This window comes from Artemia sp. Qi Xiang Cuo, chromosome 6 (assembly GCF_049724085.1).
Source record: "Artemia sp. Qi Xiang Cuo chromosome 6, ASM4972408v1, whole genome shotgun sequence".
Classification (NCBI taxonomy): domain Eukaryota; kingdom Metazoa; phylum Arthropoda; class Branchiopoda; order Anostraca; family Artemiidae; genus Artemia; species Artemia sp. Qi Xiang Cuo.
The window spans coordinates 78,275,516-78,289,688 of record NC_142799.1 but is presented as its reverse complement, the minus strand read 5'-3'; the positions used below and the strand labels follow the sequence as shown (position 1 = coordinate 78,289,688).

Sequence of the window (14,173 nt, the reverse complement as noted above, 5' to 3'; positions counted from 1 at the left end):
CCCTAAGCCAGTCACAGAGGAAACCTTCATAAAGTTTGGAAAAAACAGAAGTGAGTGTAATGGGGCGAATGTTGGCGAAAGTCAAATTGGTACATTTTTGTGGGACAGGTGTTATAAGACCATATGTCCAGCAAATTGGAAGTTTGCCAAATTTTGTGATGTGGTTGAAAATATTTCACAAAGGGTCGAAAATTTTGTTTAAAAAGGTTTTAATGAAGTCAACTGAGATTTCTAAGGGTCAAATACTTGATTTTCTCAGCTTAAGAATTTTATTTATAAAATCAGAGGGAGAAATAAAGGGGAAGGAAGTATTGGGTGGAATTGTTGGACTTGAGCCAGTGAAAGGGGGAGACTTTGCACGATGGAAGCAAGGTACAAGTTCAAATCGTTGGCAGTCCTATAAGAGGGTTTAGGGAGATGAAAATCAACTTCGGAAGGACTTTTTCCGCATATTTCTTTAATTTTTCTGTACCATTGCTTGGTCTTGTTAGAATATAAATCTTTGACTTTACTATTATAATAATTAGAAGCTACTTTTCTTAATTTTTTTTCTTTAGGAACTTCGTTAGACTACTAGCCTCAGTAGTACGACCTGCTTTGGAAAAATTGATTTTTTTTCTTATAAGTTTTTTAAAAGACTCAGTAACATAAGGCTTATCTGTAGAACACGTTTTAATTTTTTCTCAGGGAAGTGGAATTCATAATTACTCCTCAATAGATTTTGGAGGGACAAAGCCATGTAGTCTACGTCATTTGTTTGATACACAGTGGAACGATTTTCAGTAGTAATCCAGGAGCCAAAATTGAAAAGTCCTGAGTCTGTGAGAGGTCTATAAACGGTTTCAGTTATAGAAAATAACTGTTTAACTTTAGCCAGCGGAGATACTAAAATGCTAAAGCGGTAACTACCCCCTAGAGGGGGCAGAGTGGAGACCGGTTTGTAAAACTTCAAAAGATTAATGCAAATTAAATCAAGAGTAGTATTGCCTTTTGTAGTTGGGACATTAACGAACTGTTTTAAATTAAAAGCGTTACATGTAGAATCAAGTCTTATATCATTTGCATCACCCATCAGGAAAATTCCTGCATTTGGGTATTTTGATAGTACGAAGTCAGCACTTGCATGTAATTTTTCGATAAAATTTATTTTGTAGAAATCGTTCTGGCCTGAGTTAGCCAAAATGCTATCGAGCGAATTTTGAGGTAGCCAATCGGCTTAGAGCTGTCTAAAACCACATTCCGGTTTTCAAGGGAGGCGCCATACTGCCGTAAAGTGCCGCCTTTGTCCTTAAACATATCCACATCTGGAAAAAATGAAGGGCTGTTGTGTAGAACATGTATGCAGAATTATTAACGGTTGTACAACAGTCAGATTCATTTTGCATTGTCGCTGGTATTTCAAATGAAAGTATTTCGTATTCGATTATAAATAGATATTTATAATAAAATAAAAACGTATTTAGTAAAAGGGTATATTTCATCCATGCTTTTTTTCCATGCCACGCACCAGAGTGCGTTTCGCTCTTATCGATGACCCAAAAGGAGGCCCTAAATACTTGAGTGAATCATAGGAAGTGAAAGTGAACATAGTGAAAGTGAACATAGGAAGAGTGATCAAGTCCACTTTAAGGGACGATTTTTAATTTTTATGTTAACGGACTCAGTCGAGGCCTTCGGCTGTTGATTTTGAATTGAAGTTATCAAGTATTTTGCAGTAGGTTGCATAGGCTACATCAAGACATGGCTAATTGTAGACAGAGAAAAGCCAAGACAGATAGTCCATGTAATTGAGAGGCAAATGTTTAAATGGCTGGGGCACGGGTAATTCTGAGCTACTATCAACATCATAAATGCAGTCTGTGTGTCCTGTTTCTTTAATGTCATTGTCTCCTACAATCAGGTCGGAAAAGTCATCTTGTTCAGCAGTATATCTATTTACTGTCTTTAAAGGAGCAAAGTGTATGTATTCATGTATGCATATTGTTTTTTCTTGAAAGTGGCTCCATAATTCTGTTTGAAGGTTTAAGCCTTGGGATTTTCTGGTCTGAAAAAACGATCTAGATGCGTCACGAGTTTGAGAAAGTTCGTTTAAAGTATTAATTTTGGCAAAAAAATTATGCGAGTGAAACCATATTTATATATATTTCAAGAACATAAATTACATACCCCTCCCCAGGAGTTGTATGAGTATCTATGAGGCATGAAAAATTACACAATCTGAAAAATGACCCTGAAAAGCTTAAGAAAATGGTAAGGAAGAAGAAACAGCTGAAATAACATTGAATTGCAAAGGAAAACGTCGCACAGCAAAAATTATTGTTAGAACACAAAGCAAAATTACAATCGAATGAAGGAACGTGTTAGTTTAGCGTGCGTCAGTCTGTGAAGAATGAACTGGAAGAAGGAATTGAGTTCATGCCACTGGAGGATCCAGGAGGGGGCGGGGGATCCCGCACCAAGATTTTTTCTTGCGCCCCTTTTCCCTGTTTTTTTCACTTTTCACTCTTTTTTTGAATAAAGTTGTCAATTATTGGGACCTTTGTCACATTGCCCCCCCCCCCCAAGATTTTGCTCATTGACGCCCTTGTCACATTGGGCCTCCCCCAAGATTTTTCTCTGAATCCGCCCCTGGTTCATGCCAGAATTACTTAATTTAATCAGAATCGCTGATTTTTCACCATAAAATTAAGAAGTATTATTTTAGCGTTTGCAAAATTACACAGAAAAGAGAAAATGAATTCACGCCTGAATTTCTTAACCATCCTGGAATGGAATGAATTTATTTTGACTTTTTGAAATGAATTTATTTATTTTTGGGTCTGTGAAGGATATACAGGAAAGTGGAATCGAATTTATAGCAGAAAAAAATCATGCAAGCTATGTAACATTTATATACAATTAAAGAACAAAAATGACATAATTTTTTCCCTGAGGGTGAATATTGATAATCATTTTTAATATCTATAACGCATGCAAAATTACAAAAGCTGACAAATGACTCCGATCAGCTAAAGAAAAAGGCATGGAACAAGAAACAGCAAAAATCACATTGATTTGCAAACGCAAATGCAGCACAACGAAGTTTGCGGTTAGAAGACAAAGCAAAATTACGATGGACTAATGAAACATGTTAATTTAACATGCATGAGTGGACGTGTATGTGAAGGACGAATAGGATAAAGGAATTTTTTTTTAGTATCTATTACACGTGTAAAAATTACACAAGATGTCAAATGATTCTGAACGGCTAAAGAAAGTGGCATGGAAAAAGTAAAAGCAAAAATCATGTTAAATTGCAAATAAAAACGTGACTTAAAACTAAAGAATAACATGATAATTATGCCAATGCGTAATTTGGATATTTCAGAAATTATAATTGAATAAGGAATGTGTTATTGTGGCGTCTGCAATGGATAAACAAGAAGAGGGAATTGAATTCACGTCACAGTCTGAAATGACTGATTTACCCACCCTTTGATTTGAAACCAAAGACTGCAACGATAAATATGCCAATACGTAGTTTAGATATATTTGCTGCCCTAGGATGGATGGATGGATGATAGATTGTTTCTCAACAAGTGAAAATGACATCATTTTTATACATCCAACTGTTTGAGGTAACGAACTGTAAGTAAAGAGCGACCCGGCTCAATAGTAACCGAAACTTTAAAAAATCGGAATTTTGATACCAATGGATACATCAAAAGAATTGTATTTTTTAGCCGATTTCGAATATATAATTTGCATCAAGTTTAGTCTTGCACATAAAAGTTACGAGCATGAGAAAATTTGCCTTATTTTCGAAAAAAGGAGGAAACACCCTCCTTTAAGGCATAGGGGTTTTGAGCCCAACTTATGTTAATTTCTGCTCGTTTTGAGTTTGACTCGGTTATTTATTGTAATTTCTGCTCGTTTTGGGTTTAATTTATTTATCGATGCTGATTTATGGTAGTTTCACGCTTGGTAGATTATTTGATTTTATTTTTGATAAGTTTTTGTTTAATGGAGCTATTTACTTTTTTTTGAAAAACTAATTTAACTGAAGAAGTATTTTTTATCCAATCTCTGGTTGCTCAAATGTGACGTTGAATTTTTTAGGCAAAGGAAAAAAACGCATAAAATCTTTTCGTTTTTTTTAAGAATCTTAGTTTCTACCCGATATTAGCACTCTGGGGAAAAGTTTTCTGCAGTTTTAAACAGCACACGCTGATTGAAAAATCTAGAGAACAAGTGAATGGTTTAATTATGCTTCATAACTACTCTCGTTGACCTGAAATGGAAAACTTGGTTTCATTCACAAAAAATTCTGTTTACTTTCTTTGATAGATTGGATACACTTGCGCTATTTTGATTTGGTTAAATTTTAAGAGCAGAAGCAGCCGCAAAAGTTTGAACATAATACCCTCAGTCGTTCTTGGGATACTGCTGAGATGCCTTATTGGGAATTAGCATTAACACAGTTCATTTTGATTTAATCTTATGGCAACGCTTAGTTTTTAAACATAAAGTCAAATGGGAGGGTGGGCGTGGGTTAGTTTCCCTCCAATCACTTTCGACTATTAAAAAGGGCATCAGCCCTTTCTATTTTCAATCGAATGAGCCCTTTTCGAAGTTCCTACGACAACTCCTTCGATACAAAGTGCCCTGGTCTAAACAACAACAACAAAATAATACATTATATCCACATCGGTCTTTACTATAAAAATGTCAAGCTTTCCAATTACTTTCGAATATTAAAAAGGGCAATAGGCCTTTCGAATTCCAATCGAATGAGCCTTTTTCGAGTTTCTACGACAGCACTTCCTATAAACACCTTATATAACCCCAGGGCATAAATTACAACTTTTACCCTAATGGCTGTGAAGGTGGTTGTTATCCTCTAAAATCTAATTTCCAGAAATTTCAACTACGTTACACAAAATGGCTTGCTCAAAATTTTGATGGGATGTTTCTGGGTAAATGATGGGCGTAAGAGGGGCGGTAGTCTTTCTCCAATCACTTTCAACTATTAAAAAAGGCACTAGCCCTTTCAATTTCCAATCAAATAAGCACTTTTGAAGTTTCTATAACAGCACTATCAATAAAAACCTTAAATGCCCCCAGGTTATAACTTACAACCATCGCCCCGAGGTCTGGGTGGGGGGGTTGCCATCCTCGCATACATAATTTCTAGAACTTTCTACTACGTGGAACAAAATGACTATCTGAAAATTTTGATTGAATGTGTTTGGGGGAATGGTGGGCGTGAGAGAGGGGTTAGTTACCGTCCAATCACTTTCAACTATTAAAATGGGCACTATTCCTCTCAATATCCAACTGAATGAGCCCCTTTTGAAGTTTTTACGACAACTCTATCATTAAAAACCTTATATGCCCCCTGGGCATAACTTACAACCTTGGCCTTGGGGACTCTCGGGGGTTTGTCATCCTTAATTACCTAATTTCCAGAACTTTCAACTACGTTGAACAAAATCGCCATCTCTAAGCTTTGATTGAATGTGTTTGGGGAAATGGAAGGCGTGAGAAGGAGGTTAATTACTTTCCACTCACTTTCGACTATTAAAAAGGGCACTAGCTCTTCCAATTTCCAATTAAATGAGCCCTTTTTGAAATTCCTACAATAACTTTCTATATAAACCTTATATGCCCCCAGGGCATAAATTACAACCCTTGTACTGAAATCTCTGATGGAGTTTTTATCCTAAAAGGCCTAATTTCCAGAACTTTCGACTACGTTGAACAAAATGGATACCTCAAAATTTTGATTGGGTGTATTTGGGGAAATGGTGGGTGTGAGAGGGGGGTTAGTTACCCATATCAATAAAAGCCTTATATGCCCCAGGGCATAACTTATAACCCTTGCCCTGAAGACTAAGGGGAGAGTGTCCTGCTCAAATGTATAATTTCCTGAACTTTAAACTTCGTGGAACTAAATGGCTATCAAAATGTGTTCATCCGCTATGTGTTGTGGCATGGAGTGTGTTGAAGGGGTGTTTATTGCTTTGCGATAACTTTCGACTGCTGTAAAAGGCACCAACAATTTCGGTAACATTTCAAATGATCCCTTTCGTAAGTTTTCTGAAATAACACGTTCAGCACAAGTCTCATTTATACCCTGGATATAACTTAAAACCCTTGCCCTGAGGGCTGTGGGGCAGTGTCCTCCTCAAAAAGATTTCTATTTGGAAATCCAAAACACTGAATAAAATGCCTATCCAAAAATTTTTAGTGGATGTGTTTGGGGAAAAGGTGGGTGAGAGAGGGGGGCTAGTTGCCCTCAAATCACTTTTAACAAAAAAGGACACTAGACCTTTGAATGTCCAATCGAATGAGCCCTTTTTCAAGTTTCTACGACAAAAATTTCAATAAAAACTTATATGCCCCCAGGGCATAACTTATAACCCTTTCCCTGAAGACTGTAGGGGGAGTGTCCTGCTCAAAGGTATAATTTCCTGACTGCGTGGAACAAAATGGCTATCTCAAATTTTGAATGGATGTGTTTGGGGAAATGGTGGGCGTGAAAGAGGTGTTAGTTGCCGTCCAATTACTTTCGACTATTAAAAAAGGGCACTAGCCATTTCAATTTCTAATCAAATGAGCCCTTTTTGAAGTTTCTACGACAACGCGTTCTATAAAAACTTCATATGCCCCCAGGGTATACCTTACCAACCGTCTCCTGAGGGCTGTGGGGAGGTTGTCATCCTAAAAGACCTAATTTCCAGAACTTAAAACTACGTTGAACAAAGTGGCTATCTCAAAATTTTGATTAAATGTGTTCGGGAGAATAATGGGCGTTGGGGGGGGGGAAGTTGCCATCCAATCACTTTCAACTATTAAAACGGGTACTAGCCCTTTGTTTTCCAGTCGAATGAGCCTGTTTTGAAGTTTCTACGACAACACCGTCTATAAAAACCTTATATGCCCCCAGCCCATAACTTAAAACCCTTGCCCTGAGGGTTGTGAGGGAGTTTCCTCCTCAAAAACATATTTTCTATCTGGAAAACCACTACGCTGAACAAAACGGCTATCTCAATGTTTTGATTGGAGGTGTTTGGGGGGATGATGGGCGTGGGGGGGGCTAGTTGCCCTCCAATCACTTTCGACTATTAAAAGGGTACTAGTCATTTGAATTTCCAATCGAACGAGCCTGTTTTGAAGTTTCTACGACAATGCCTTCTATAAAAACCTTATATGCCCCTAGGGCCATGACTTAAAACCCTTGCCCTGAGGGTTGTGGGGGAGTGTCCTCCTCAAAAACATATTTTCTGTCTGGAAATCAACTACGCTGAACAAAATGGCTATCACAAATTTTTGATTGGATGTGTTTGGGGGAATGATGGGTGAGGGGGGGGGGCTAGTTGCCCTCCAGTCACTTTCGACTATTATAAAGGGCACTAGCCACTCCAATTTCCAATCGAATGAGCCCTTTTCGAAGTTTCTACGACAACTCCTTCGATACGAAGTGCCCGGGTGGAGAAAAAACACATTGTGCCCACATCGTTCTTCACTTAGGCAGCGCTAGCGCGCTGCCTATGATTCGAGACCATCGAGAATCCAGAGTTTTCATTATTGTTTCATTGTTATTGAGTTTTTATTGTTTTCAAACAGTTCGTGGTAACGAACTGTAAGTAAGGAGTGACCCGGCTTAATGGTAACCGAAACTCTAAAAAACGGAATTTTGATACCAATAGATACATCGAAAGAATCATATTTTAATTTTGATTTCAAATATATAAGTTTCATCAAGTTTAATCTTACCCATCAAAAGTTACGCGCCTGAGAAAATTTGTCTGATTTTCGAAAAAAGGGGAAAGACCCCCTAAAAGTTATAGAACCTTAATAAAAATCACACCATCATATTCAGCGTATCAGAGAACCCTACTGTAGAGGTTTCAAGCACCTATCTACAAAAATGTGGAATTTTCCATTTTTTGCCAGAAGAAAGATCACGGATGCGTGTTTATCATTTTTTTTTCTTTTTCGTAGGGGTAATCGCATTGACCCAATGGTCCTAGAATATCGTAGGAGGGCTCATTGGAACGAAAATTAAAAGTTCTAGTGCCCTTTTTAAGTGACAAAGAAATGGAGGGCAACTAGGCCCCCTCCCACGCTCATTTTTTTCTCAAAATTACCCAATTAAAATTTTGAGATAGCCATTTTGTTCAGCATAGTCGAAGATCTAATAAATATGTCTTTTAGGATGACTTAATCCCCCAGAGTTCCCAGGGGAAGGGCTGCAAGTTATGATTTTTGCCCATTGCTTACATATTGTATTGGTTATTGGGAAGTACACAGACATTTTCAGGAAGAATTTTTTCCTGTGGGGGGGAGGGGGCTGGAGGAGGGGGTTACGCGGTAGAATCTCCATGTAGTATGTTTCCTTGGGGGAATGGACATTGCTATGAAGCGGTTGCCAGCTTTCCCAGCATTATTTAAAAAACGATCGGAAATTAAATTTAAAAAAAACAAGTTTTTCAACTAAAAGTAAGGAGCAACATTAGAACTTATAATGAACAGAAATTATTACGTATATTAGGGAGGTCGCCCCCAAGTCCTGACTTCGCTCTTTACGCTACAGTTTTTTTTTTTAGTGCTTTCAAAAGAGCTATCTATTCTAATTAAAGGGCCTTTGTGATTCAGGGGTTTGTGAATAAAAAAAAAATTAACTTTTAACGTAAAGAGCGTGGTATTGACTAAGGGGAGAACCCCCTTATATACGTAATAACATATACGTAATAAAAAAACAATAAAAAAAAACAAGCGATACGGCGCAATAATAATCAAAACTTTAATAAACAGAAATTTGAGGTCAATAAATATGTCAAAAGAAAGGGTTTATATTGCTGGTTCTAAATATATAAATTTTATTAAGTTTATTATTACTCATCAAAGGCTACGAGCCTGAGAAAATTTACCCGATTTTTTTAAAAAGGGGGGAAAAATCCCCTACAAGTGAAAGAATTTTAATGAAAATCACACCGTCAGATTAAGCGTATCAGAAAACCCGGTTACATAAGTTTTAAGCTCATATCGGCAAAAATCTGCAACTTTGTATTTTTTGCCAGAAGAAAAATATACGAATATAGAAGCTCGTTACGTGAGTTAATTTGTAAATTACGTCAGAACCAAATTTAGAGACAGCCATTTAGCAAAAGACAAGTAAAATTTTTATGCAAATTTTGTTTACTTATTCAATGACGGTGAGCCAAAATAAAAGCTACATTAACTAAAAAACGATCAGAAATTAAATAAAAAAACATGTTTTTTAAACTGAAAGTAAGGAGCGACATTAAAACTTAAAAGAAAATAAATTATTCCGTATATGAAAGGGGCTGCCCCCTCCTCAACGCCTCTCTCTTTACGCTAAAGTTTGACTCTGTCTCACAACTTTATTTTAAAAAAAATAAAAAACTTTAGCGTAAAGAGCGAGGCGTTGAGCAGGGGACAGCCCCTTTCATATACGGAATAATTTCTGTTCGTTTTAAGTTTTAATGTCGCTCCTTACTTTCAGTGTAAAAAACGTGTTTTTTTAAAATTAATTCATCTAGAATTTACATTGTTAACTTTTCATTTTCAGTCTGTAATACCTGTTGCATAGTTGTTTTGCCTGACTTTCTGAAGCCGGAATTGATTGCTTACAGAAAAGGTTCCTGTTTATCAATCATTATTACTGTGGTGAATAAGATAAAAATGAATAAAATTCTTTATAGACGAAAGAATTCAAGCATGCAAAGAATTTCCTAGGTATTTACCGCAAGTTTGCTTCAGGGAAGAGGAAGCAATTTAAAAAAATACAGCATAAAATGTAAAAAGTAAGTAGACAAATTGCTCTAAAAATTTGAAAGTAGAATAGTCGAAAAGTATTCTCGTTGCTAAATAAATAGAACTGGAAACACTGGCTTTGCTGTTAAATTAGTTTTCACACTGACATATCTAATTTTCAGAACACTTGAAGACAAGACTACTCCGTCAATGGTAAATATGTAATTGTAATTTTCACAGTGACACATCTCAGTTTCAGAACACTTGAAGACAAGACTACTCCGTAAATGGTAAGTATCCCAATCCAATAAAAGTCACAAAAATGCGATATGATGCTATTGACAAGCAAAACACGGAAAATGAAGAAAAAAGTGTCTAAAAAACGGAAACGGCAAAAAACGGTAAGAAAAAAACAGAACAGAAACAAAAATGGTAATGAAAAAACAGCTACCTGTTTTTTGTGTTTTCTCCAAAAAGCAGAGCAGAAAACGGTAAAAAGAAAAGAGAACCCCTACTGTAGAGAGTGTAGAGGTTTCAAGCTCCTATCTGCAAAAATGTGGAATTTTGAAGTTTTTGCTATAAGAAAGATCATGGATGCATCTTTAATCAGGTTAATTAGACTCAGCTAAGAGGTCAACCAGAAACTTTATGCCCTAGGACAGTTTTTCAGAACCGCATCTGCAGGAACCTGTATCGGAGGCTTGAAATTTTGGAGGGGAAGGGAAAACTTGGGAACACTATAATCAGACGAATTAAATGAGAATTGTAATAAATTTCAGTAAATGTTAAAAAAGACAAAAATTAGGGAGGGGGGTTACGTGGGAAGAATTTTCCATGGAGGAGGAGCCGGATTTCCCGGCATTACTTAAAAACGATCAGAAATTAAATAAAAGAACAATTTTTTTCAATTGTAAGTAAGGAGCAACAACATAAAACCTTAGAACGAACAGAAATTAATGTGTATATGATGGGGATGCCCCTTCCTCAATACCTCGCTATTTACGCTTAAGTTTTTAAGAACTTTTAAAAACGTTTATTTTTCTAATTAAACGGCCGTTTATGTTTCAGGAGACATTCTTAAATAATTGGAACAAAATTTCAAACTTTAGCGTAAAGAATAAGGTATTGAGGGGGGGCAATCCCTTCATATACGTAAGGATTTCTGTTCGTTTTTAAGTGATGATGTTGCTACTTACTTTCAGCTGAAAAAAAAACAGTTTTTTTTTATTTATTTATTCACTTACAAGTAGTCGGCCCTACTTGTAAGGATCGTTACAAGCAGTAACAATCTTGGCTGCATGTTAATTGGCAGTTTGAAACGTAATAGAAATTAAGTATTGACTATCAACGCTATTATTAAGTATTAACGTTTTGAATTTCATCTCTTATTCCATTATCGGATCAAATGTTTCATTTTTTCTAGAATGTTCTCTATTCATTACTGAGACATTTCTGAACTGAAGCAAAGCATCGATAATTGGCCCTTTTTTGGACGTCACGAAAACCCTCAGTTCTCAAAATAAAAATACCTTAGTACTAATATGACTCTTTCCGCTGTTCTGACTGTTGCTAACAATTCCCTGTCAGCTCACGGAAATAGAATTGTTAACAAGCAAAAATGTGTTACTAAAAATTCACGGAAACTCATTAATTGGACAGGAAATTTGGTAGTGGGATTTTGTTTAATTTTGCAATCCAAATCAAGAATTGTCTCTAAGAACACTTCGAACTGTTAGAAAATTTGTCAACAACTGTGAGCAATAATTTTTGTTTCATCCTGCGGAAAAACAATTGCTAGTAAAACCGGTGCTAGCAATTTTTTTTAAGACGGTGAAAAGAGGCTTTATAGCCTGACAATAGCAAAGGAATCTGGAGATGATAGATGCCTAAGAAGACCGCCTGCCTATTAAAACTTAAAAACATTCTTCCATCTCACCAATTTCACGAATTAAGCCCTTCCACGGAATATGTTGTCAACCTTGGAGAAGGTATGTAATACGTAGGAGGGTGAGAAGTGTTGCATGCCGAGATGCTCAAATTATTAATACTACTTCTACTACTAACAACGCAGCGCAAAGCTGCCTGAGGCCAACACAGCTGCGCACGCTCCTCCTCCATCTCTCCATTCAAAGCTTCCCTCTTCGCACCCTCCAAGGAAGTTCCCATTTCCCTCAAATCCTTATGTACGACATCCTCCCACCCCAACCACGGATGACCTACTCTCCGTGTAGCCCAAGAAGGTTGGCCGAAAGGGGCAATCTGTTATTCTTCATTCGCTGAACGTGGTCTAGCCATGTCAACCTTCCTCTCATTCTAGTCCTTGAAAACGGGACTGAACCACGTATTTCGTACAGCCTACTAATTGAAATACAGTCAGTCAGACGGGTAACTAAAACAATCCGTAGGCAGTTGGTTCTAGCATATTATTAATTTTTGTTTTTTGTCTTTTCCATTCGCAACCCCTCTCATCATCAATTCAAAACACCCCCGTTATCTTGCAAAAACGTAGTTTGTCGTTGTAGAGTCACCTGACTAAGATAAAGCTGGGACAACAATAAAAACCAAAGTCAAAAATTATATATCGCTAGGAAAATATGCAATACGAACCCATAAGTTCTCGAGGCTTCTGAAAATATCAGCCATTATCCTCTTCTAAAATATAGGAGTGATCTAAGAGGAATAGATCCGGCTTGCTTCTCCTCAAAGACAGATGAAAAAAAAAGAAAAAAAAAAGCCTGTACTTGTGACACTGATTCAAATAGCGTTTGCCACAACAGGGAGTTGTAAGCTACAAAAAAACGAGCTAAAACTTTGGTAACAGACGATGTACTGAACTTTTTTTGCAACGAGAAATTTTAAAGACACTGAAATGCAAAAAAAAGCTAATTGAATATTTCAGCTATATGTCTAACAGCCTTCCTCGGCGAAACAAAAAGTAGATAAAAGATAAAATTCAACTTGGGGGCCAAAAATAAAACAAGATATTCCTTGCTTCAATACTTTGTGCAAGTCCAGCTATTTCCTCTGCAATTCATTGTCTTTAGAATTTCTTCATTGCATCGTCTTCTTTACAAGTATGATGGAAAGGCAGTGTGGTCTTCGTCGTTAGTTTCATCAAGGGACCTCTTGTCTGCCTCTACGAGATACTCGTTTTTCCCAAAGGAGATTACTTTTTTGGTTACATGATGCTTTTGTTACGGGTGTTTGTTGTATGTCAACCAAGAGTACTATATTCCTTAACGATTGTATAGCAAAAAAAAATGAAAAAAGAAAAGAAAAAACAGAAAAGAAAGCCCAAGTTTTTAGAATTATACAGATATGGGAAAATATCACCAGTCAGTTTGTTCTAGCTCGTTTCATAGATCTATACTATGCAATCTGCGAAGCAATAATTTTTTATGTTTTAAGTTTCAATTTCGTTCTGTAGCCTATTTCCACATGAAAACCCAGAATTTTCAAAAATTTTGCTCATTTTTATTCGTTAAACATGTATTACTCCAAAAATTCATGTTTTTCGACACAAAATTCCATTTTGTCATGTTTTTCGAGATGAAGGGGGGGGGGGGATCAAAAAATTTTGTTCAGATTTTTAGACCATGACAAATTGTGTGGCTATATTGGTACTCTTTTCATTTCAATCCTACGTCAGAACAGCCCAGAAGCAGTGTTTTTGCACAGTTGAAATAATTTTGGAAAAATATGAAGATAAGCCTTGAAACCTAGACTAGAACACTAAAAACCAAGGTAAGCTCACTTATTATACCAATGAACGTGGAAGCTTCCATAATTTGAGGAACATATCCCAGATACTTCGCAGAGGAACTGTCTAAGAACAGTTCTAGATACTTGTTTGAATTACGTTATACTAAAAAAAAAAGCAGCCCTCCGATCACTTTGACTCTTAAAAAGAACACTAGAGCGTCTGATTAGCAATTCAATGAGCCCCATCCAAAGTTTATATGATCATGCTTTCTATAAAAACCTTATTATGTCCCCAGGGCATAACTTACAACCTTTACCCTGAAGGCCGGGGGTTTTGTTATCCAAAAAGACATAATTGGGAGGGGGGCCCCCTCCCAATGTTTTTGGTCACTTGGTAAAAAAAATAATAATAATAATTATGGCGCGAAGCGCCAGGATTTTTCCGACGCCGCTAAAATTCTTTGTTCAGTTCAATAAAGGTATGAAAATGCATAAAAATAAATGATATTTATTTGCGCTACTTTTTTACAAGTCGAGCAAAATTTTCGGGGGTATGCTGTGCAAATTAAAGACTGTAATTCTTGTCCCGAAAAAATTTATAACTGTCGTCCTAAAGGATTTTTATGTTCCAGTTATCACTATGACAGATGTGATCGATGGGAAAATACTTACCCTGGTATGATTGGAAAAACCCTAAACGTGATTTCAG

The 14,173-nt window shown here is 36.6% G+C and overlaps 1 protein-coding gene across 1 annotated transcript in view; it reads right to left on the bottom strand.

Moving 5' to 3' along the window:
* Positions 1 to 1,143: 1,143 nt before the first annotated feature.
* Positions 1,144 to 14,173, bottom strand: part of LOC148951624 (uncharacterized) — a 35,678-nt gene continuing 22,648 nt past the window's right edge. The window contains exon 5 of the mRNA XM_089091169.1: positions 1,144 to 1,304. Coding sequence (XP_088947295.1) covers positions 1,144 to 1,304 — 161 coding nt within the window. The remainder of the gene's footprint in view (positions 1,305 to 14,173) is intronic.